This window comes from Pseudonaja textilis, chromosome Z, assembly GCF_049901715.1.
Source record: "Pseudonaja textilis isolate UNSWEBS1 chromosome Z, rPseTex1.2, whole genome shotgun sequence".
Lineage (NCBI taxonomy): Eukaryota > Metazoa > Chordata > Lepidosauria > Squamata > Elapidae > Pseudonaja > Pseudonaja textilis.
In genome coordinates, this window is record NC_142008.1 from 125,513,042 (window position 1) to 125,538,468 (window position 25,427).

General features: G+C 45.7%; 2 protein-coding genes across 2 annotated transcripts in view; both read right to left on the reverse strand.

The window, feature by feature from the left end:
- Positions 1-7,161: 7,161 nt before the first annotated feature.
- Positions 7,162-15,928, reverse strand: LOC148124380 (disks large homolog 4-like). The gene is made up of 3 exons (XM_087917300.1): positions 15,861-15,928; positions 12,465-12,584; positions 7,162-7,310 (listed from the first exon to the last, which is right to left on the reverse strand). The coding sequence occupies exons 1-3, from the start codon at positions 15,877-15,879 to the stop codon at positions 7,162-7,164; spliced, it is 288 nt and encodes a 95-aa protein (XP_087773426.1). The 5' UTR covers positions 15,880-15,928.
- Positions 15,929-19,877: 3,949 nt separating this feature from the next.
- The window catches only part of ACADVL (acyl-CoA dehydrogenase very long chain), a 21,335-nt gene continuing 15,785 nt past the window's right edge, over positions 19,878-25,427 (reverse strand). The window contains 3 exon segments of the mRNA XM_087917301.1: positions 19,878-21,472; positions 24,241-24,266; positions 24,269-24,347. Of these exon segments, the coding sequence (XP_087773427.1) occupies positions 21,335-21,472; positions 24,241-24,266; positions 24,269-24,347 (243 nt within the window). The 3' untranslated portion in view covers positions 19,878-21,334.

The following is a 25,427-nucleotide window of genomic DNA, read 5'->3' on the forward strand; positions in this document are numbered from 1 at the left end:
AGAAAGACAAACCTCCCCCACTCAAAAAAGAAAAAACCCACCACCCTCCTCCACGCGCAACACCAGCGCAGCCAACACCCCTTTGCGATGCAACAGGGAGGAAGGGGAGAAAAATAACGCGGGTGGGTGGCGGTCTTTCAAACCCCCACTCCGATCCGTGCTGCGGGTGGGTGGGGGGCAGGGAGAGAAGAAAAAAGCGCCCCCTCCCTCATTTGTAAGGAACGGATGCGGGAGGGCAAGGAAGACCCTTCCCTTCGCTCTTAGAAGAGGCAGGGACGGAGGAGGGGGGCTTTCCCGACCCTTCCCCAGCGGCCGCTCCACAGAGATGAACCCACCCCGCCCTGCCTCAACCCCCTCGCCCCCTCCCTCTCCGCCTTTAGCGCCGTCATAGCCCCAGCGCCGCGGACCGCGGGGCGGGTTTCAGCACCAAGGCCAGCTCCGGGGTTCTTCCCCACCCCCCACCCCGCCTCCCCACGCTGGCCTGCCGGGCGCTCAGCATCGCCCCCCACCTCTCCCCATCGAAGCCCCCAACTCCCCAGCCGTCTCAAACACCCCCAACCCCCAACCCGCAAGTGGCTGATCCCACGCAGGCTTCGGCTCCCATGGAAACCGTGGTCGAGAAAAGAGAGCGAGCAGGCGGTGCTACTCGGCATCTTTCTCTCACCCCCCCGCCGCCCCCATTCCTCCCCCCCGCAGCAGACTAGGGCTGGCCGGTCAGCCTACCCCATGACCTCTTGCCCCCCTCTCTCGTCTCCCCTCCCCAAGTCATACACACCACCGGGCATTCCCCCTTCCTCCTCCTCCTCCTCCTCTCCCCAAGGGGTCTCTCCGCCGTTGAGGAGGGGGCTTTGGTTTGCTCCTTACCTTGGTGGTGACTATACACAAGCAATCCATTTGATCGCGGACCCAAGCAGTAGTAGCTAAGCGGAGGAGATCTGTAGCACATCAGACACGACGGGGCTCAGGGTTACCGCTCGCCCCCCACCCTTTACCCTTGACCAATGGTCCTTGGCTTCCTCGCCTCGGGGGCTGGGGGGGAGGTGAGGGGGTCGGTGGTTGGGTAGGACGAGGGTGGGGGTGGGGGCGAAGGGGCCCGTCGGGCGAGCGGGCCGGGCGAGCGGGCCGGGCGGGTGTGTACAATGTGCCAGGAGGGAAAAGGCGAGCGCGGGGCGCGTGTGTAGCGAACGGGATGAGCCGAAGAGAGGAAGAGGAAAGGCGGGTGGGGGAAAAGGGGGGCAGGAGGAGAAGCGAGCTGGCTTGCGGTGAGTGGGTTGGGGAGGGGGGAAGTGACAGAATGGGGAAAGGAAGGGGAGGGGCGCGAGGGCGGGCTGGAGCGGCGGGCGGTGGGGGGGGAGAGAGGAGAAGGAGGCTGCTCCCAAATCAAGCCCCCTTTCCCCCCGAGGACGGGGACAGGTAAGGGAGGGAGAGAGGTACGGAAGAAGAGGAGGAAGAGGAGGAGGAAGAGAGGAAGAGCTCTCAGGGTTCCAGCTCCCCTCCGGAGAAGGGCAGAGAGAAGGGGGTAAGGCAGGCGCAAAAGGGGTGGGGTGGGTGGGGGACACCCACCGAGCACAGGAGGCAGAGAAAAGGGGAGGGGCTTAACCTCTGGCGTTCAGGAAGGAAGGTGGGTTGGCGGCCACGTCACCGGGAGTTAACTCTGCAGGTGCTGGAAGCAGGGTGGATGGGAAAAATGGGGGGAGAAGGAGACCAGGCCAGCCGGTGGCGGGGGAGGGGAATTAAGGGGGGGGCAGAATGCAAGATACGGGGTGGTGGGCTCCTGAGTGAACAGCCTCTTCCCCCAAAGGCATCCCCCACCCAAAAAACCACCCCACGGGACAGAAGCTTCTGAGCAAGGAGAAGCCAGAAACTGGGCAGGAAGGGAGCCGCCAGAGGTCATCTAGTCCAACCCCCGCTGCTCAAGGCAAGGAGACCTCCTGCCATCCCTGTTGTCCCCAGGCTGTTCTTGAAAACCACACACACACACACACACACACACACACACACCAGATCTCAGAGTCTTAGTGGAGAACCAGCTAAATAGGAGCCAGCCATGTGCAGCAGCAGCCAAACAAGCCAACGCAATCCTAAATCGCATTAACAGAGGGATACAATCCAGATCAAGTGAGGTACTAATACCACTCTGTAAAGCCTGAGTAAGGCCACACCTGGAGTACTGCGTCCAGTTTTGGTCACCACATTATAAAAAACATGTTGAGAGTCTAGAAAAAGTGCAGAGAAGAGCAACCAGGAGGATGAGGGGACTGGAGGCTCAAACGTACGACGAACGGTTGCAGGAACTGAGCCTGGCTGGTCTAGGGAAGAGAAGGACCAGGGGAGACAGGAGAGCAGCCTTCCAATATCTGAGGGTGGGGGGTTGGACTAGATGACCTACAAGGTCCCTTCCAGCTCTGGTTATCTGTTATCGGTTAACTAGCTGGGTGCCAATCCAACCTGGTGGATTTCTTGCAGGGGGGGTGGAAAAGAGGGAGGACTTGAGGGGAGGGTTGAGCCCCCCCTAAAAAAGTCCTACTCGAGGGTCATCCAGCTTTCACCCCGTTTTTCTCTCCCCCGCTCCCCAATATGGAAACAAAGCCCCCTTTCCTTTTATACAACCGGCTGCTGGGTTTACAGAGAATCAGATAACAGATCATCAGAATTGGAAGGGACCTTATAGATCATCTAGTCCAACCCACCCACCCAAGCGGGAGTTTAGTGGGGCTCCCTCGAGAAACAAGGACTTAATACTTCCTGCCACCCTGTCACCCCCACCCAAAAAAACCCCCAGAAGCAAAAGGCCTTGAGCAGCAGACCCGGTGCGCAGATTTGGGGGTTGGATGGGGCTCCCCAATTTTTGTGGAAGAAAAGAGAGAGAAGAAATTCTGAAAAATATACGCTGAGTTTTCCATCCGCATTCAGAGCCAAACAGAAAAGGGAAAATAAAATGAAATAAAATAAAAACTTGCAGCCCGACAGGCAGCTTAAAAGCCCAGCCTCCCTTGCAGGGATGTTGTTCGCCGCCTTAAGACAAGATGCCAAACCATTCAGCAGCCTTTCCCCGTTTGCTTCTGAAGCAGCGGTGGCATTCAGGCGGTTGGCGGGAATCGGTTGTGAACTTTCCGAGCCGTTTGGTGAACCGGTTGGTGGAAGAAAATCACGAGGGGCGGGCAACTGGTTGTGGAATGATCGACATCCCATCACAGCTTTCAAGGTAGACTGCTGATGAAGCAGGAGGCTCACCGCCGCTCCCGGGGGGCCTTGACAAAACCGGTTGTCAGAGGGAGAGGCCTCCTCATAGCACAAAACAAAAAAATTGCAATTCCTATTCTATTTTATCTCTCTATCTTCCCGTCTCTTCGGCTTATCCGAAAAGGCCAGACTACAAAGCCCACCTTCCACAGCTGGGGCTAGGAGGCAGGAGTCCACCGAGGGGGCAGCAGCAGCAGCAGCTACGAAAATGGTGGGGGCCATCCCAATATTCCCACAAGAATGATCTACTCTTGCAAGACCACCACCCCGCAAGTTCATCTGCGGAACTCACGGCCACAGGATGTCATGGTGGCCCCCTGATCGGAGTAGTTTCGGGGTAGCGCAACCTCAGGGTGAGATCTTCCACTGAAGGCTTTTAAGAAGAGATTGGACTGCCCTTTGTCAGAAATGGTGGAGGGTCTCCCGCTTGGGCGGAGGGTTGGACTAGATGACCTCAAGGTCCTTTCTGACTATTATTCTCTTTCTTTCTTTCTTTCTTTCTTTCTTTCTTTCTTTCTTTCTTTCTTTCTTTCTTTCTTTCTTTCTTTCTCTCTCTCTCTCTCTCTCTCTCTCTCTCTCTCTCTCTCTCACTCTCTCTCTCTCTCTCTTTCTTTCTTTCTTTCTTTCTTTTTCCATCCCTTTCTCTCCTTTCTTCCAGAAATGGTGTAGAATCTCCTCCTTGGGCAGGCAGGGTTGGACTAGATAACCTACAAGGTCCCTTCCAACTTTGTTATTCCTTCCTTCCTTCCTTCCTTCCTTCCTTCCTTCCTTCCTTCCTTCCTTCCTTCCTTCCTTCCTTCCTTCCTTCCTTCCTTCCCCCCTCCCTTTCCTTCCTTTCTCCATTCCTTCGCTTTTCTTCCTTTCTTTCAGAAAATGGTGTCCTGCTTGGGCGGGTGGGGGTTGGACTAGATGACCTACAAGGTCCCTTTCAACTCTGATGATCTGTTATCTGTTTGCAAGATTCCTTTCTGTTCATTATGGTCAAATCGGAACTTGGCACTCCCTTTCCTTGCCTTGGGTTAGGAACTTCCTGGATTCTAACCTCCCCAGTCAAGGACATCCTGCCTCCCCCTCCCCCCTGCTACACCCCCCAACCCCCAGACACGAGCCCCCGTCCTGCTGGTCTGTTTCTGGTTCCTACGGGAAAAACCCAGAGATTAATTAACTGGAATTTCACTTAATTAAAGCAAAGATGCCCTCAACAGTCCTTACTTTCCTGCCTGACCCACTTAGATCTTCTCTCTGGACGATTCCTTCCCCTTTCATCTTCTTCCTCTTCTTCCTCTTTTTTCTTCTTTATTGTATCTCTCTGTGTGTGTGTGTGTGTGTGTGTGTGTGTGTATCTATCTTTCATCTACATCTATCTATAACATTATATATCATCTATCTTCTATCTCTACATCTCCATCTCTCTCTCATTTTCTCTATCATCTATCCGTCTATAATCTATTATCATCTATCATCTTTCTCACTCTCTATCATCTTATCTATCTATCTATCTATCTATCTATCTATCTATCTATCTATCATCTCTCTCTATCTATCTCTCTATCATCTATCTATCTAGCTATCTATATCTATCTATCGCTATTAATCTATTTCTATCTATATCAATATCCTATATCTATCTACAGTATCATCTATCTAATAATATCTATCTATCATCTCTTTCTCTCTATCATCTAATCTATTCCAATCTATATACTATATCTATCTAAGAATATCTATCTAATCATATTTATCTACACCTATCTCTATTATCTATTTATCTCTCTATAATCTATCTTTATCATCTAATCTATCTCTATCATCTATATCTCTCTCATTATCTATATCTCATCTCTTTTTCTCTAATCATATCTCTGCCATTTAATCTATATCTATCTATCTATCTATCTATCTATCTATCTATCTATCTATCTCTATCATGTATATCTATTTATCTCTCTTATCATATCTATCATCTATATCTATCTAATCATATCTATCATCTAATCTATCTCTATCTATCACATATATCTATTTATCTCTCTTATGATCTATCTATCATCTATATTTATCTAATCATATCTATCATCTAATCTATCTATATTTTCATCTCTGTCATATCTCTATCTATCTATCTATCTATCTATCTATCTATCTATCTATCTATCTATCTATCTATCTATCTCTATCATCAATCTTCTCTCTTCATATCATCTACCTATCATTTCATCTCTGTCTACCTTTCTCTCTTTCTCTAATTCTACAGGCCTTACAGGCACCCCTTCTCCAGGCTTCCGTTACTAAGTAAAGCAGCTGTTATATGAGTCATGCCTGAGTTTATGACCTTTTCTGGCCACCGTTCTTAAGTGAGTCACACAGTTGTTAAGTAAACCTGGCTTCCCCCATGGCCTTTGCCTGTCAGAAGGTCGCAAAAGGAGATAATGTGACACACACACACCCCAGGACGGTCATAAATACAAATCTGTTGCCAAGCATCCGAATTTTGATCACACAGCCGTGTGTGCGTGTGTGTGTGTGTGTGTGTGTGTGTGTGTGTGTGTGTGTGTGTGTGTGTGTGTGTGTAAGTAGGCTGCCATGGTTGTAAGTGTGAAAAACAGTCATGTCACTTTTTCCAGGGCCATTGTAACTCTGAACGGTCATAACTCAAGAACTACCTGCATCTATCTTTCTTTCTCTCTTTCTTTTCTTTCCTTTCTTCCTTTTTCCATCCCTTCCCTTTCTCTCTTTTCTTCCTTTTTTTCAGAAATGGTGTAGAATCTCCTGCTTGGGGGCAGGTGGGGATTGGACTAGATAACTTACAAGTTTCCTTCCAACTCTGTTATTCTGTCCTTCCTTCCTTCCTTCCTTCCTTCCTTCCTTCCTTCCTTCCTTCCTTCCTTCCTTCCTTCCTTCCTTCCTTCCTCTCTCCCCTCCCTTTCCTTCCTTTCTCCATTCCTTCCCTTTCTTTCTTTCCTTCCTTTCTTTCAGAAATGGTGTCCTGCTTGGGCGGGGTGTGTGTGGACTAGATGACCTACAAGGCCCCTTCCAACTCTGTTATTCCTTCCTTCCTTCCTTCCTTCCTTCCTTCCTTCCTTCCTTCCTTCCTTCCTTCCTTCCTTCCTTCCTTCCTTCCTCCCTCCCTCCCTCCCTCCCTCCCTCCCTTTCCTTCCTTTCTCCATTCCTTCCCTTTCTTTTTTTCCCCCTTTCTTTCAGAAAATGGTGTCCTACTTGGGTGGGGGGGAGAGTTGGGCTGAATGACCTACATGGTCCCTTCCAACTCTGACGATCTCTTATCTGTATGCAAGATTTTTTTTTTCCTGCTCATTATGCCACAATGGTCAAATCAGAACTCGGCACCTTAAAACCCAACCAGGGTTTTATTCATTTGCATACGTTGTACGCCCTTCATAATCGCTGGATGTGAGGTGGGAAGCGGCAAATAATGTCATTAAACCAATGAACCGTGGTTAAACAAACCATGGTTTAACCCAATGGGCGAACGCATCCTGCAGAGTTTCAAATATACTCACCTTCACGACAAGCTTTTTTTAATCTCAAACAGCAGGGGGGCTCAGCCGCACCCCCTAAATATATTTGGGCATTCCCTACCCCCACCGCAAATAGAGCGGGGGTCATCCAGTGGCGGGACTCCAATCATTTAACAACCGGTTCTCTGCGCTAATGACGTCTTCCAACAACCAGTTCACCAAAACTGCTCAGCAAGTTAACAACCAGTTCTCCCAAACCGCTGCAAACCGGCTGAATCCCATCGCTGAGGTTGGACTAGATGACCTATAAGATCCCTTCTAACCTTCTGATTATCTGTTATTGATCATTGCCAAAATCAAACCCACTTTTTATTGTCAGCTAATGTTTTAGTCTCCAACCTTGAGGGGTTTCTTCTGTAGACCGAAGGAAGGTGTGACGGTGTTAAACGGGGAGCCCTGTGGGAGCTGAACCCCAAAACGAATACAGGCGAATCTTAGGGGGTGGAAATTTGGGTGAAAGACAAATGAAACCCATCCTTACTTTTGGCAGCGACCTTTCGGAGATGGTGACTTCGTAAAACTCCTGGATATCTGGATTTAAAAACAACAACAACAAATAAATCTTTTAGAGAAATTTCATCCAAGCTGCCTGGTGAAAAACGGCGCAAAACAGGATTCCGGCACTTTAATCCCATTTAAATCATGACTCTCGAGCCAAACTTCCAAAACTTCCCAAAAAGGATTTATTGGGAGTGAACATGTTGGCACTGCCTGGGTGCAGCCGACTCTGAGACACATCATTCATTGTCACCCTTGACCCTGGTTTCCCCCCGCCCCACAACCTCCTGGATGTATCGTAATTCATATTCTCCAATGGGACACCTCCATAGCCCAGAGTCATCCATCATGCTCTCCAGTCAAATCTTTGCTCGGCACAAACTCGCATCCCCTAGTTAATATCTTTGAAAACATTTACGGAACGCGCTTTCGGTTTCCAAGCTGTCACGCTGCTCCCCCCTCCTCCCTTTCTGTTGGCAATTCTAAAAAGACCATAGAAATATTTTAGGTGGATCTAGAGGAAGAGATTGCGAAAGGGTGCATGATAGCTTGGGCTCAAAACATAGGGCATAAATGTAGATTTGACAGAATGGGAATGTATGTGGCATCGAAATTATAAGTTAACACAATCGGCCGCATACAAAGAGATGTTTTATAGATGGTATTTGCCTCCTTCGAGATTAGCGAAGATGTATCCTAATATGAACCTGATATGTTGGAAGTGCAAGAAGAAAGGCACATTCTGTCATATGTGGTGGTCATGCCCAGAGGCTCAAAAATATTGGGTAAAAATAAAATAAAAAAAACGGTTGCAAGAGATTACTAAAGTGCAAATAGAATTAGAACCAGAATTATTTTTATTGGGGATATTTAAGAAGAAATCTGGGAGAAATATAAAATATATAATATTCCATATCTTGATGGCAGCCAGGATTGCTTACGCCCAATGCTGGAAACATTCATCTATATGTCCAGATAAACTGGTTATTCAGAAAATAATGACATGTTCTGAGATGGATAAATGAACCTTGATGTTTAAAAGAGAGAGTGGAGACCGAACGCTATAAAATTTGGGGGAAATGGTATGACCGGATTGAACAAAGATACTTAAATGGTTGATGAATTAAGGATAAGCAATATATAAGTTAAATGTTTCTAGTCGCATGAATTGTATATATTTGTAAACAATGCACACAAGAGTAGTGTAAGAAAAGTGTCACAACTCGTCGAATTTAAGATACTTTTATCTTTTACTTGTTTTACTTATTTTTGTTTTTTAAAGTTATAAAAGATCAATACAATTTATTTATTTTTAAAAAAAGAAATATTTGATGGATGCATATCGGAGGGCAAAAAGGAGAGTTGGCATGGCTGTGTGCTGACAGCGCAGGGGAGGTTGAAAGAATCAAAATGGCGGCCATAGCTACACAAACAAACTTTGGACCTGCCGTGTGTGGCTTGTCTCGATCTTCATGATCTCCTCGTGGACAAAGGGCACAATGGCATGGGTGCCACCCTCCGGGGATGGCAGGGATAGCTCTGGCCACTTCTGGCTTTTCAACCATGATCTCTTGGTGGTCTCCCATCTGTTTCTACCCAAGTTCCTTCGAGATCTGATCCCGTTTCCCCAGTTCTTTCAGCTACTCTGTGACTGGATCTCTTGGTAGTCCCTCAACCGTTTCTACCCCTGAACTTCTCTGAGTCCAGGCCATATTGGCCAGGCGCTGCCAACCCTCCCGCTAAACCTTTGCCTGTTTCATCTGCATACATTAAAACTCTTCGCGTGGCCATCACAGTGACTGGTTTTCGAGGTTTACAGAGGGCCTCGGACCCAAAACACTTCTTATTGTCTTTATTTGGCTTGCTGAAATACAACGTATAGCAGCATTTCTCACTCCCAGAATTCCCCAGTCAACATGGAGGACCTTACGATGGGAGGACTTCAATTCCCAGAATTCCCCAGCTGGCATGGCAACCTTTAAACGGGAGGACTTCAATTCCCAGAATTCCCCAGCTGGCATGGCAGACCTTAAGATGGGTAGACTTCAACTCCCAGAATTCCCCAGCCAGCATGGCCGACCTTTAAACAGGGGGACTTCAACTCCCAGAATTCCATGCTGCCTGGAGATTTCTGGGAGTTGAAGTCCACCTATCTTAAAGCTGAAGAAACAAACGCTGCTGCACCGTATGAACTCAGCCAGCCAGCTTTCCGGGTTCTTGGTTCTTGTAGCCATTCCTTTACCGAGATTCCTGGCTAACCCCGAGGCTGCTCTCCAGCAAACCAGGATTACGTGGACATATTTGAGCGGCTGCTTCTGCTCCGTCTGTCGAAGGCGTTCTCTCCGGCAACTCTGCTAAATATAAGCCACCTTTTGAAAGCCTGGAAAATTACAGGCTTTGGAGAACCTTTCGCTCAACCGAAACAGAGATTGCCAGAGGTAAAAATACATCCAAACAAGCCTCGTTTTGCAAACCTGGTTTGTGGATGAGGCAGGGGGCTAAGAAGACCCCGGGGCACATCTCCAGGACTACTTTTCCCCAAGGAAAAACCAGCCTGAGGTGAAAATCACATTCCCGATGACAAATACTTTTATTTATGGACAAGGCGTCAAGTGCGGAAGTAGCCTTGCATCCTGCGCAGCTGCGAGTGGCACCGGCCTAATCCCTCGCAAAGAGCCAGAAAGCCTTATTTTATTTATTAAATTTACTAGCTCGATCCCGTGCTTCGCTACGAAACCAGGTGGTCGGGCTTAGTTTTGGGGGAGGAAAATAAGGAAGAAAAAAATATCCGCCTCTGCCTACCAGCATCCATGAGTATTCATCTGGCTAGCGTCTTGTCCGTGTGGGAGAGAGGGGGGGGCTGTTTGGAAACTGAAAGGGTATTTGCTGTGGGAGCAAGAAGGAGACAGCAAGGAGCCTGGGCGTGGTTTAGCTCAATTGTTCTGTACAAAAGCTGCTCGGTGCTGTGAAACTGAAACTCCTCTGCTTGTGTTTTGCCTTTGGAAGATTTCCTTCCAGGTGGGGAGGGGGAGTAGAACTCCTTAGCACCAGAGCGTGTTAATAATAATAATAATATAGGAAATACTCTAAATGCTCTGAGGGTCATTTGGAAAAATCCTTTCTTAGGGAGCCCCTAGAAGCAAAGAGGAACCTGTGTGCCAAATTTTCAAATTTGGCGGCTTTACAGTTGTGGAGATTTTGTGATATTTCGCTTTTATATATATATACATATATATAAAACATATATACATATACAAATATATATACATATACATACATACAGACACATACATACATACATACATACACATATATGTTTTCGTAGATTTTCACAGGTACAGGTATGTAGGTCTAGGTGTGTTCGGGTCTTTTCCCGTGTAAGATTAAGAGGTCAGGTGCAACCACTGTTTGCACTGGCACGAAGCCGAAAGCACCTGCCTGAGGATGGCGAGTGGGACCTCGGCGAAACGTCGCCAAGATACTTTTAATCTTACATGGGAAAAGACCCGAACACACCTAGACCTATATACATATATACACATATATGATAGAAGATGAGAGAGAGAGAGAGAGAGAAGTGATAGGTGATAGAGATAGATAAAGATAGATAAATGATAGCTATAGATAGATATAGATGATAGATGATATAGATAGATAGATAGATATAGATACATAATATAGATATAGATACATGATAAATATAGATATAGATAGTATAGATATAGATATATAGATATAGATAGATAATAGATATAGATGATAAATACAGATAGATGATATAGATGATAGATAGACATAGAGATATAGAGATAGATGATAGATAGATAGCTATAGATAGATGATAGATAGAGAGATATAGATAGATGATATAGATAGATATAGATACATTAGATAGATATAGATAGTAGCTATAGGTATAGATAGATAGGTATAGATAGATAATAGATATATAGATGATAAATACAGATAGATAATAGATATAGATAGATGATAGAGATGATAGATAGAGATATAGATATAGAGATAGATATAGATGATAGATATAGATGATAGATATAGATACATAATAGATAGATATAGATAGATGATATAGATATATAATAGATATAGATATATAATAGATATAGATAGATATATAATAGATATAGATTATAGATAGATATATAGATGATACTGTAGATAGATAGATTTAAGATGTATGTACGTACGTAGATATGTATTTATTTCTTGATGTAATTATGCAATTATGCATTTATGTATAAGCAATCCTCAGCTTACAACCATAACTAAGCGCAAAATTCCCATCGCTAAGCCAGGCAGTCGTTAAGTGAGGTTTCCCCCATTTTACGACCTTCCTCGCCACGGTTGCAAAGCAAATCCCTACAGTTGTTAAATGAGCCACCCAGTTGTTAAGAGCATCTGGCTTCCCCGTGGGTTTTGTTCATCGGAAGGTCGTAAAAAGAGGACACTGTGTCCATCATAAATACGAGTCGGTTGCCAAGCGTCTGAATGTTGATCATGGCCAGCAGTTTGTAAGTGTGGAAAAGGGTCATCATTCACTTCTTTCGGTGCCGATGTAACGTCAAAACGGTCACTAAATGAGTAAGTCAAGGACTAACTGTGTTTATTTATTATCTTACTTAGATTTCTTAGATTTATTTTCTCCATTTTGCCCCCTCCCTGATCTTGATCAGCTCACGGGAACCAATTGCTTGTTTGCGGGTTGGACTAGAAGACCTCCAAGGTCCCCCCGCCCGCTCCTTAGAATTCTAGGACCAGCGAGATGTGTGAGTGGGTGGTTCTCTTGGGAACGTGACCCATTGCATTTCCCTCACCTGCCAGCAGGCGGCAACCTCCGAATTCTTCAATTCTGGAAGGGGACACTTGGGGAAGGTCTGGTGCCGAGTGCGAAACACGACAATAGAGGAAAAATATCCCGAGGAACAAATAACAATAACAAACAACAAACGTTTTTCTACTAAGCCACCCTCCCCGCACCAAAAACAAACCCTTGCAGGAAGCCGCCTTTCTTCGGCCCTTCACGACCAGCGACCGTTCACAGAAAGCCAAAATGGCTCCTATAGTGGATGGGACACCACCCGGTGATCCTAAACTTTCGTTTTTGGGGGAGGTTTTTCCCCCCTCCCCCCCCCCGCCCACATGGTTCTCGCCAGCGCTGTTACCTACCCAAAAGGGCCTGGAAAAGATCGCTCTGGAAGATCCCCAGGAGCCTCTCCATCTTGGGCTGGGAATCTGGGTTCGAGGCCGTGGGCGGTTGCTTCAGCAGCTGCAAAATGGCTGCCGCGTCTGCGTCGGAAAACGAGAAAGTGAAGGCTGCGATAAGGGGGTGGAAGAGGAACGCCTCTGCGCCTCTCAAAACAGGCAGCCTTGAAGGAAGTATGGGGAGTCCTCAACTTACAACCATTGATTGAGTGACCATGCTCTGGAAAAAAAAGCAACTTACCATCGGTCCTCGCGCTTACGACGGTATTGTGGCATCCCTGTGGGTTGCAATTCGGGTGCTTAAACAACCGGGTCGGTATATTTTATGACGGTTGCAGCATCCCGGAGCGTGCATGTGTGCGTGTGTTTGTGTGTGTTTGTGTGTATCCCATGATGGCCATTTGCAAATTTTTCCCCTAGGTGGGGAAAGCTGACAGGCCGTCGTAAGTCAGGATTGCACGATGTTCTGCGGCGGGGGATGATGTAGGACCTCCTTCTTTGGGTCGGAGGGCTGGACTAGAAGACCTCTGAGGTCCCTTCTGGCATAGTATGAGCCATCTGCCTCGCTGATCAACCTCAGCCCAAATGGCCTTAAAGTGGGATGTGTTTGTGCGATGCCTCGCTTAATGACCGTCTACCTTCCAGTCTCAATTGTGGCCGTAAGACGAGGGCTTTTAGGCAGCATCGGTATCGAAAAGGCTGGTTTAGCTCCGAAAGATGGGAGTGGGTGAGGAAGAAACGCAAGCTGGCGTTGCCTTGATTCTCCTCAGTGTGAGCCAGCTTTCCCGGTTCTATTATTAAACCGTGTTAAAAGAAGGTTCCAGGTTGTTTTGAACAAGGTCTGTTTTTTTCTCTATCTTTGGCTGGTCAACTACATGATGCTCAGCCTGACCAATCAACCAGTCAGTCAATCAATCAGAATACTTGGAAGGGACCTTGTAGGTCATCTAGTCCAACCCCCCGCCCAGGCAGGAGACCCAGAGATGAATTCAGCAGTAAAAAAAAATTGAATCCCACCACTGAGGAGGCCCTACACAATTTGAGACAAATGGCTCTCCGATCTTTCCTCAGAAACCTCCAATGATGAAGCACGCACAACTTCCGGTGGCAAGGAGTTCCCCTGGTTAATTTCTTCCCTGCCAGGAAGTTTCTCCTTAGTTCCAGGTTGCTTCTCTCCTTGGTTAGTTTCCATCCATCCTGTCCAGCTTTGAGGTGCTTTGGAGAATAATTTGACCCCTGACCTCAGCACGGTTGGCTCAGGAATTCTGGGAGTTGAAGTCCACATGTCATAAAAGGGGCCACCCTTCCTCCATATTGGCTCAGGAATTCTGGGAGTTGAAGTCCACATGTCTTAAAAGGGGCCACCCTTCCTCCATATTGGCTCAGGAATTCTGGGAGTTGAAGTCCATATGTCATAAAAGGGGGCACCCTTCCTCCATAATTGGCTCAGGAATTCTGGGAGTTGAAGTCCACATGTCTTAAAAGGGGCCACCCTTCCTCCATACTGGCTCAGGAATTCTGGGAGTTGAAGTCCACATGTCTTAAAAGGGGCCACCCTTCCTCCATATTGGCTCAGGAATTCTGGGAGTTGAAGTCCACATGTCTTAAAAGGGGCCACCCTTCCTCCATATTGGCTCAGGAATTCTGGGAGTTGAAGTCCACAGCGGCCACTGTTCCTCACCCCTGCCTGTTCTAAAGTTTTTTTACAATTGCAATCAGAATAGAGCTGGAAGGGACCTTGGAGGTCTTCTAGTCCAACCCCCTGCTCAAGTGCTGAAATTTGTATCATCCTGTAAATTTTTTGGCGGGTGGGGCGGAAATGTTGCAAAAGAGAACTCTGCAAGAGGAATTCTGGGGGTTGAAGTCCACTCATCTAAAACCTACGATGGACGGTTGCAGGAACTGGGCCTGGCTAGTCTAAGGAAGAGAAGGACCAGGGGAGACAGGAGAGCAGTCTTCCGGTATTTGACGGCGGGGGGTTGGACTAGATGACCCCCAAGGGTCCCTTCCAACTCTGTTATTATTCTTTTATTCAGAAGCTGTGGGAGCTTCATCCCTGGAGAGCTTTCGAGAAGAGATTGGACTCCCATCTGTCAGAAATGGTGTGTAGGGTCTCCTGCTTGGGGCCGGGGGTTGGACTAGATGACCTCCCTTCCGACTCTGTTATTATTCTGTTATTTAGAAATTGCGGGAGCTTCATCCCTGGAAGCTTTTCAAGAAGAGACTGGACTGCCCTCTGTCAGAAATGGTGTAAGGGGGGGTGGTTTGGACTAGATGACCTCTGAGGTCCCTTCCAACTTTGGTAACCTGTAATTTTAAAGCTGCCCCCCCAAAACCACTGACCTATAGAAATTTTCAATCCGTGCCATGGTTTACTTTTCTCTCTCCTGGGGGTGGTGGTGATGCCCCACCCTTTGCCCACCGCATCCTCTGCACCCCACCCTGACCCCCTTCCTCCAACCCCCGCCCCCAGCTCAATGACCCCCCCGCATTTCCCAGGCTAGCATCTCTGCCACACCAACAGCTTGACTCCCAACCTGGGGGCAGCCCAAGATGGCGGTGTTCTCCCTTCTCTGCCCCGCACCCCACCCTGGCCAGACTCCTCTGCTCACACCAGATATGTTTTTTTGGGGGGCGGGGGCTCACACCAGAATTGGGGGACCCCCCTACCTTCATGGGGAACGTGACTGCCCCCCCTCCTCTACCACAATTCCTTGGCAACCAAGGGAGACTATCAGAGAGTAACAGGACAAGGGCCAATTACTCAGTACGGCATGAGATGGTATGAATGGTTAGAAAATAGAGTTAAAAATGGAAACAGAAGGATTGTATAGGAGAATACTCAAGATAGTGGTACAAAGGCATGTAGATATGTGGAATAAATAAAGTGAGATATTTATAATCACCGGTGATATATATATATATATAATATATAATTATATATATATAATATAATATATATAATAACTATTGATAATAAGTAAACATAACAATTATCGGTGATATGTACAGATAGAGGATAGAAATAGGAGACAATAATATAGGTGGATGTAAATGTAATTACGATTTGTATTAATGGAAGATAATAAGAAAAACACTATTCTTTTAAAAAAAGGAAAGGACAATAGGAAAGGACCCCATTCCTTATTGGAGAAGCCCCCTGCCTCACCATGCAGGGGCAAAGACTCCTATCAACCGCCTCTTGGAGGGGGGGCAGCCAAGTCCCCAACGCCCCATGAGCTCTCAAGAGTTGAGAATTGTCCCCCCAAATTCTAAGGGACAAACCCCCCCCCCAAATCTACCCAGCAGAGATTGTGGAAAAAACAACAACACACACATTTACTACAGGAACAAACATACCTTGTCTTTTTACGGGCATCTTCAAAAGGCGGTTAGGACTACACCGACCATGTTAATCTCTTTTAATCTTCCCCCCACCCAACTCTCCAAACTGATTAAAAGATTTGTAGGGGTTGTTTTTTTTTTTAAAGAAACAGTTGCTTCATTCATTTGACGAAATATCAAAATTAAAAACACATATAACAGATAATCAGAGTTGGAAGGCACCTTGGAGGTCATCTAGTCCAACCCCCACCCTGGCCCAAGCAGAAGACCCTACACCATTTCTGACAGATGGCAGTCCAATATATACATTTTACAGCATTGTTTGAGCAATAGACACACGGGTTATACATTGTCATAATAACTCCTTATTAACTCCTTTTAAACTCTATATATCCATACATATAGTTTATTTACCTTTATTTACCTGTCACCCTTATTTTCCAAATGTTACCTACCAGGTCATCAGATATCACGTTTTCTTTAGCCAGTCGTACCAGATATCCCATGTTTTGTAATATTCACTGTCTTGATTATCTTTTAGCAGTTTAGCTAGTCTATCCATCTCAGCACATTCATGTATCTTATTGATTATCATGTTTTCTGAAGGCGTTGTAGCCAATTTCCAATTTTGAGCAATACTTATTCCAGCTGCCGTTATAATATGCAGAAATTGGGCTGCCATTTGTCAGAAATGGGGTAGGGTCTCTTGCTTGGGTGGGGGTTGGACTAGATGCCCTACAAGGTCCCTTCCAACTCTGATTATCTGTTATCTGAATCAAGCATTGGTTGGTTTTTTTCATATTTGGTTCTAACATGCCTAATTTAAAAAAAAATCCGGTTTCAATTTTACTTTTCTGTTTTGTTATTTCCTCTATCCAAATTCTAATTATTTGCCAAAATTATCATGCATGAGGACCAAGTCCACCACATGTGGAAATAAGTTCCCTGATTGTAAATAAATTTCCAACAATTGGATGTCATGTTAGGGTAGGAATGGTTTTACAACAATCTCTGCACCCCAAAAGTATTGTGGGCCTTAAAGTTCTCTTTTTTTTTTAAGAGTATGCTGAATTGGGAAGGTTGTCAATTATCAGGAGCAAACTAAAAATAATAATAATAATAAAAAAGATTTAGGAAGCCATCAAAACGGTTGTTTGGCTCTGGAAATCTCGCTTTCTCTCTTTCGTTTTACAACTACCCGGATCCCTGTACAAAACTATGTGGCTTAGTTTGGGGGGAGGAAAATAGGGGTGGGGGGAAATTCTGCCCCTGCCCACCAGCATCCATCAGTATTCATCTGGCTAGCGTCCTTGTCAGTGTGTGAGACTTGAGGGCTGTTTGGAAACAGAAACAGTATTTGCTGTGTGAGCAAAGAGGAGACAGCAAGGTGTTTTGCTGTCTCTGCTTGTGTTTTGCATTTGGAAGATATTTATTTTCAGGTGGGGAAGGGGAGTAGAACTCCTTAGCATAATAATAATAATAATAATAATAATAATAATAATAATGATAATAATGATGATAATAATAATAATTATTATTATTAATAATAATAATTTATTATTATTATTATTATTATTATTATTATTATTATTATTATTATTATTATTGAGGAAATACTCTAAATGCTCTGAGGGTCATTTTGGAAAATCCTTTCTTAGTGAGCCCCTAGAAGCCAAGAGGAACAGACGTGACCAATTTCAAGTTTGTAAGCTTGACGGTTCTGGAGATTTTGTGATGATGCGTGAGTGGTATTATATATATATAGATAGATAGATACAGGTGAGCAGATGAGATTCTGCCGAAAGGTCGCTACAACTTTAAAAGCACAACTACAATGACGTGGGAAAATACCTGAACAAAGCTGAATGCCATAGATACAGATATAGATATAGATATATATGTTTTCTTAAGTTTTTGCGGATATCTATATGAATGGTATTCAGTTTTGTTTAAGTTTCCATGTCATTATAGTTTGAAAGTTGATTATAGCTTGGCAGAATCTGCTCTGCTCATCAGCTTCTGTATTGTGTTCGTCTGTGAGTCAGACTTTACAATAGTCAGATTTTTACTGTAATCAGACTTTTACTGTAAAAGTCTGACTCACAGACGAACACAATACAGAAGCCTGATGATGGCAGATGAGATTCTGCCGAAACGTCGCTACAACTTTAAAAGCACAACTATAATGACGTGGGGAAAATACCTGAACAAAGCTGAATGCCACAGATATATATATATATATTTTTCTTTTAGATTTCCACTTTGGTAAATGCGAGTGTTTGAAGAACGTTTTGGTACGGTCTAGATTTGATAAAAGTTACAAGCTGAGTTAATTTTTATAACAATACATGTACATGTTACAAGTATTCCTTGACTTACCTTCGTTTAGTGACTGTTCAGTTACGGCACAGAAAAAAAGCAACGTAGGACCATTTTTCACACTTACGACCATTGAGACATCCCCGTGGTCACATGATCAAAATTTGGACGCTTCGCAAACTGACTCGTATTTATGACGGTTGCAGTGTGTCCACGTGGTCACATTTTGTGCCCTTCTGACCAGCAGACTCCATGGGGGAAACCAGTTTGTGAAACGGGGGCAAAACTCACTGGTCTCATTTAGCAACAGAAAGGTTGGGCCTCGATTGTGGTCATAAAACAAGGACTGATCTGCAGATAGATTTATTTCAAGTTTTATTCAAATGTTATTTATTCTTTCCTTTTATTCATATTTAGTTTATCTCATTCAAAACAAGATATCTAGATTTCTTTTTCTTCTTTAACCATTTTCCTTTTTCATTTTTCCTGAAGGCTTTGTAGTTTTTGCACTGGCTATTCAAAATGAACTTTTAAAAAGGAAAATGAAAAATAATGAGCTAAGTGGATGCCCCCTTTTTAATAAAAAGAGATAAGAACTAGTCCTTGTTTTCTTATCACACTTTTAAATTTGGTTCCTGCAGTGTACCTTATTTCTAGCAGATCAAGAGGACTGGAAGTAATAATCATGATTAGTGATCGTAACGGAGGACTTGGGTGTATTTTCAGGATATTTGGAGCACCGTTTGAACTTGAGCAAATGTTATTAATCAAATATTATTACAGCAATGTTATCAAGTATTTTCATCAGCCAATCGCAAAATTCAATTTTACTTGGAAAAACATTGACAAAAATCCCGTCAGTCAATTGCAAAAGACAATTTTAGTTGAAAAAACATTGACATAAATCACCATCAGTCAACTGCAAAGACAATTCAACTTGGAAAAATATTCACAAAAATCCCGTCAGACAAGCGCAAAAGGCCATTTTAGTTGGAAAAGCATTGACATAAATCCCTGTCAGTCAATTGGAAAAGACAGCTTGACTTGGAAAGGACATTGACAAAAATCTCTGTCAGTCAACTGCAAAGAGAGGTTGGCTTTGAAAAACACTGACAAAAATCCGTCATTCAGTTGCAATAAGGAATTTTACTTGGAAAAACATTGACAAAAATCACCGCCAGTCAATTGCAAGACAATTTTGTTGGAATAAACCCCTTCCAGTCAATTGCAAATTGCTTTACTTGGAACCGTGTGCCTTCTACGTGCACGATACCTTTAATATTATTAAACGATCCCAGCCCACAGATGGATAAAATCCAGTCTCAGGGAAATTGTACCAATGACCCAAATTAATCATTTCACTGCAACTTTCCAGAAAGTTCCATGTGTTTTACGCCACTGTAAATGGGCTGAAAATCCCTTTTCTTTTCTTTCTTTCTTTCTTTCTTTCTTTCTTTCTTTCTTTCTTTCTTTCTTTCTTTCTTTCTTTCTTTCTTTCTCTTTCTTTCTTTCTTTCTTTCTTTCCTCCTCCTCCCACCCTCTTTTAAAATATGTTGCAGCTCAAAGCTGCCTTCAACCAGGTGCAGCAGTTATACCCTTTCCGATCTGCCGGATCATCTGGAAATAGTTTGGAAAATCTCTCGGGCTACGCCGGGGCGCGTTTATCCTCCCTCCCCCCCCCATCCATCAATAATGCTGCAAGTTCACGCCGGATTATTGGATTAAAAACTTTTTAATAGCAAATTCCCAGGCAGGATGACGCAACTGCAGGAGCGGGAAAAACAAGGATGGCGGCGGGATTTCCAGCTACAGGCAAATTCTCGACTTAAAACCGCTTGTTTAGCGGCAGTCCGAAGTTACCACGTCAAAAAAATGACTTGGAACCAGGTCTTACATTTTGTCATGCCCCCGGTGGAGATCGACTCTGTGAATGGCATGGTCTGCAGGGGAGGAAAGGGCCCTGATCCCCTTCATGGGCTATAGCTGTGACAACTGAATAAGAGGCTGGACCTGCGTATGGGGCGAGCGCTGGAAACAAAGCACGGAAATATCTCTAGTTTATAGTTCCTCTCTGAGTTTGGCGTCCTTCCCAGTGTGTGTTAATTGTGGACGTCCTACAGCCCTTATCTTGCCTGGTTTCTGTTGCTTTTTTTCCTCCTTCTTGTAACTGTTTGTGGGGAGTTTTTTTGTCTTCCGTTAAGGATTATTTGGAGCTTGAAGGAATAAAAGGGGCTTCACCGGGTTTTTGTGACCGCGTTTATTTGGTATCCCACCCTGGGTCATCACACACTGATGGCCGTGGAGACATCCTCACATGATCCCCACCAAAATCCGGGCCCTTGGCAACGAGCTCGCCTTTAGGATGGGCACGAGGCTCCCAGGATCCCTCCCCCCACTTGCGACATTCCAGCTGGTTTCCGACAAGCCAATTCCGGCAACAGAAGCTGGACCTGCTTAAACGGCGGCACGGTTCGCTGCGGCAGCTGGCTTACAACCATGACCGGAAAAAAAAAAGGCTGTAAAATTGAGGGGAGACAAAGGGAGAGACTCACTTAAGAACTGCCTTCTTAGCAAATGGAAATTCCGGTTGCGACTGTGGTCGTAAAGCGAGGACTACCCGCCGAGGTGCGAAGTGCAGTTGCCCCTTAAAAATGACATCTCCCAGTCTGCAACCCCCTGTTGCAACCAGGAAGGAAGACAGGCAGAGGAGGAGGAGGAGGAGGAGGAGGAGGAGGAGGAGGAGGAAAAGTGTGGGGTCTTAGGCGCTCTCTGAGCTTGGTTCTTTTTTCTTGCAGAGGTTTCATGACCCAACTAGATAACGTCATCAGTACTAGGGGGGAGGAAGTGTTTAGGAGGAGGAGAAAGGATAAGGAGAGGAGGTTTATAAGGGTCCCTGGTGCTCTCTAAGCTTGGTAGTTTCCTTGCAGACATTTCATGATCCGAGTACGAAACATCAGTGTTAGAAAGGAATTGGGTAAGGGGGGGAAGGAGGAGGAGGAGGAGGAGGAGGAGGAGGAAGAGGAGGAAGACTATGGGGTCCTTGTTGCTCTCTGAGCTGGGTGGTTTCCTTGCAGACGTTTCAGGACCCAACTAGGGAACATCATCAGTGCTAGCGGGGAGGAGGGGTTTGGGAGGAGGAGGAGGAGGAGGAGGAGGAAGGGGGGGCGGTCTCAGAAACCCAGGGTGTAAGGGGAGACCACTCCTCCCTTCTCCACCATGGCTTTGGAGATGAGCCGAAAATTCTTGAAGATCTGTTGGGTGGTGCTGGACGTCAGAGAAGTCAGGTTTTGAGTGACCCGCTTGTAGGCCTGAGAAAAAGAGAGAAATTACAGGTGAGAAGCTCGCCCCCCGAAATCAAACACACACACACGCACGCGCACGCGCACACACACAGAGCTCAAGAATTTTGGGGTTAAGGGGAAAAAAATAGCCCGAGAAGAAGTGGGTTCCAAAGCCGGAGAGTTGACAAACACCATGGCCTATGCGCACGCCACGTCCAGATCTGTGGACTTCAACTCTATTAATAATCTACTTTACTCTCTTGTAATCCCTTCCTTGCGTTATCTCTCTCCCTTGGATGATTTCCCTGACTCTTCCTCGGAGGAGTCCGAGTGGAGGAAGGAGGATGAGCCCATTCGCGGCACATTAGGAACTGGGTTAATTAATGGCTCTAAACTGATGGCGGAAGGAGATCTACATGTGTGGGGGGTGAAGGGGGGCTTCAGCTGGGGACAGTTTGCAAGTCAGTGAAAAGCAGCTGCCTTCCGTGTTGGATCCGAGAGCACGCAGGGCAGAGAAAAGACAAGAGCAAAGGAGATCTGCCGGAAGGACCCGCCCGTGTTGCGCCAGAAAAGCTATTTAAGCTGTTTGGTTTGTGGCTGTGTGTCTTGGACCCGTGTGCTTCCTTGCCTTGGAGACGCCGAACTTCTCGGTTTTGCCCTGTGGCTTTAAGGTTTGACTGGTAGAATCTACTTGTTGCAGCAACTTCCTACTGTTTTATGGACTCTTGGCCTTGTGGACTAATCTTGGCCTGCTTGGTGGCTGGATTTCTTGGGGGACAATTTCCTGAGACTGGGGTGAAGGGAAGTGTTGGGGAACATTACTAGAAGTTCTAAAACACACTTCCTCTTGTGTGTGTGTGTGTGTGTGTGTGTGTGTGTGTGTGTGTGTGTGTGTGTAAGGGCAGCACATTCTTCTGCTCTCTACTCCAGGGAGTAGGCAAAAAAAAACCACCCCAAAACCCAGAATTCCCCCAGCCGGCTTCTCTAGGACTTCAACTCTCTCTTCCTGCTTCCTCTCTTGTCATCCCTTCCTCTGCAATCTCTCCGCTCTAGGAAGTAGAAAAAAAAAAAGCTATGGTTGAATGGGGAATTCTGGGAGTTGAAGTCCACTAAGTCTTAAAGTAGCCAAGGTTGGAGACCCCCTGATTTAAGACTGGTGGACTCCAACTCCCAGAATTCCCCATTCAGCTTCGCTAAGACCTCAACTCTCTCTGCCTGCTTCCTTTCTTGTCATCCCTTCCTCTGCAATCGCTCCGCTCTAGGAAGGAGGAGGGAAAAAAGAACAACAGGCCTGGTTGAATGGGGAATTCTGGGAGTTGAAGTCCACTAGTCTTAAAAGTTGCCAAGTTAGGAGAGCGCCTTTGTGGTGTGTGAACTCAACACCACTTTTGGGCGCACCGCTGCTAGCATTTCGCTTGTAATTTAATCGGGCTCCAGTGGAAGGAAGGAAGGAGGGAAGGAAGGAAGGAAGGAAGGAAGGAAGGAAGGAAGGAAGGAAGGAAGGAAGGAAGGAAGGAAGGATTTATTTAGTGCCAATTATTTATATATTGCTTTTCCATTTAGCTCCCACTCTGGCTGTGGGGGTTTTAACCCGATTACCTGGGCTGCCTCTGCCGACGCTAAGATAACAGAGTTGGAAGGGACCTTGTAGGTCATCTATTCCAACCCCCTTCATCCCAAGCAGGAGACCCTACAACCATTTTCTGACAAATGGCAGTCCAGTCTCTTCTTGAAAGTCTCAAGACACCGTCGGAATTGAGCTTGCCGTAATAAAGAGGATTTTTAACACTGTCAGGAACTGGGAGTGCCTCCTTCCTGGGGGATCAGAAAGGGACACCGCCCCTGCTTTCTTTTGGGGGTCCACTGAAAACTACCCTCATTTTCTTAATAATTAAAAAAACCTGCCAAACTCCCTTCCTCGTATATTTCTTTCCTCCCTCTCCTTCTCTCTTTCCTTTCTACCCTTTTTTCCTTCCTTCATCTGGCTGTCTATACAAACTTCTTTTATTTCTCCTTACTTTTCCTTTCTTCCTTCTCTGCTTTCCTCCTTTTTCTTTATTTCTTCCTTTATTTTTCTTTCTTCTTTCCTTTCCGCCTCTTCCTTCCTTCCTCTCCTTTATTTCCTTTCCTCCTTCCCTTCTTTCTTTCCCTCCCTTTTCCTTTCTTGACTTCCTTTTTCTTTTTCTTCTTTTCCTTCCTTTTCTATCCCTTTCTCCTCCTTCCCTCTTCTTTCTCTCTTTCTCTCCCTTATTTCCTTTCCTCCTTTCCATCTTTTTCTCTTTTCTTTCTTTTCTCTCCCTTCCTTTTTCTCCCTCTTCCCTCCTTCCTTTCTCCTCCCTCCCTCTTCTTCCTCCCTCTTTCTCTCCATTATTTCCTTCCCTCCCTCCCTTCCTTTTCCTCCCTTTCTTGACTTCCTTTTTCTTTCTTTTCTCCCTTCCTTCCTTTTCTCTTCCTTTCTCCTCCCTCCCTCTTTCTCTCCCTTCGTTATTTCCTTTCCTCCTCCTTTCTTTTCCTCCCTTTTTCTTTTCTTTCCTTCCTTCCTTCCCTTTTTCTCTCTCTCTCAATCTCTCCTTCCTGCCTCTCTCTCTTTTCTCTCTCTCTCTCCTCCCTCCCTCCTTTAAGACTGCTGAACATTTGGGGTGAACCTGTGCCTCAGGAGCTTTCCTGAACCACCTGTCGGCTCCAAACCCCTCCCCATCTTCCTCCCTCCCTCCCTCCCCTCCCTGTCCAGGGACAGCCCCTCCAGAGACCCCTAAACACCCCCACCCCCGAATCCTTCCCCCAAGAAGGCCTACCTCCATGCACCAGGTCTCACACAACATCTTTCGTGCTGGGCCGTGGCCTGTCCTTCCTCCAGCGCTCGGGATGCTCTGTCGACCACAAACCGAGGAGGTGAGTAAAATCAAAGAGAAAGTAAGACTCACACCTGAATTATAAAAATGGGACGTTCCGGCAGGAACTGAACCGAAGAGATATTTAACTTTAATCTCACTTGTCCGCTCTCCAAGGCTCAGAACCGCGTCTCCCTTCCTGGACCCCAAATCGATCCTTTCCTGCCTACATTTTTAAGATTTCCCCCGGAGAATAAAAGAATAACAAAGTTGGAAGGGACCTTAGAGGTCCTCTAGTCCAACCCCCTGGGCAGGCAGGAAACCCCACACCGTTCCAGACAAAAAGGGCTGTCCAGTCTCTTCTTAAAAAGCCTCCGGTGTTGGGAGCCCCCACAACTTCTGGTGTCAAGCAGTTCCACTGGCAAATTGTCCTCACTGTTAGGGTATTTTTATCCTTAATTCCAGGTTGCTTCTCTCCTGGATCAGTTTCCATCTGTTGTTTCTTGTCCTGCCTTCTGGGGCTCTGAAGAATTGACTTCTTCGGGGCAGACCCTCAGATATTGGAAGGCTGCTATCATACCCCCGCCAATTCTTCTTTTAATCAAACTAGACATACCCAATTCTTGCAACTGTTCTCCGTATGTTTTAGCCTCCGGTCCCTTAATCCCCTTCGTTGCTCTTCTCTGCACTCTTTCCAGAGTCTCAACGTCCTTTTAACATCATAGTGACCAAAACTGGATGCAGGGTGCCAAGGATCTTCTTACCAAAACATTATAAAGCGGCGATTAACACTTCCTGCGATGTGCATTCGTCATTGCGGTTTGCTTACTCTCTTTCAATCCCTTCCTCTGCAATCTCTCTTCTAGGAGGTAGGGGGAGAAAAAAACCCAGAATTCCTAGGGAATTCTTACTATGGGCTTATAAAGCAGTACTAATATTTCACGGGATTCTGTCCCTCTGTTTGTTTGTTTTGTTGTTTTTGGTATATAAATTGTTGATTGGTGCATTGAACTACAAGGTTGGGTTGACAGGATGCCGCTAGTTGGAAGAACCTGTGGTGAGGCTCTTCATGTCTCACGCATCTTTGAAGGTTTTAACAAGAGGGGTTCAAAGTCTCTGCTGTCAAATGTCCCAGAAATTTATTGTGCTCT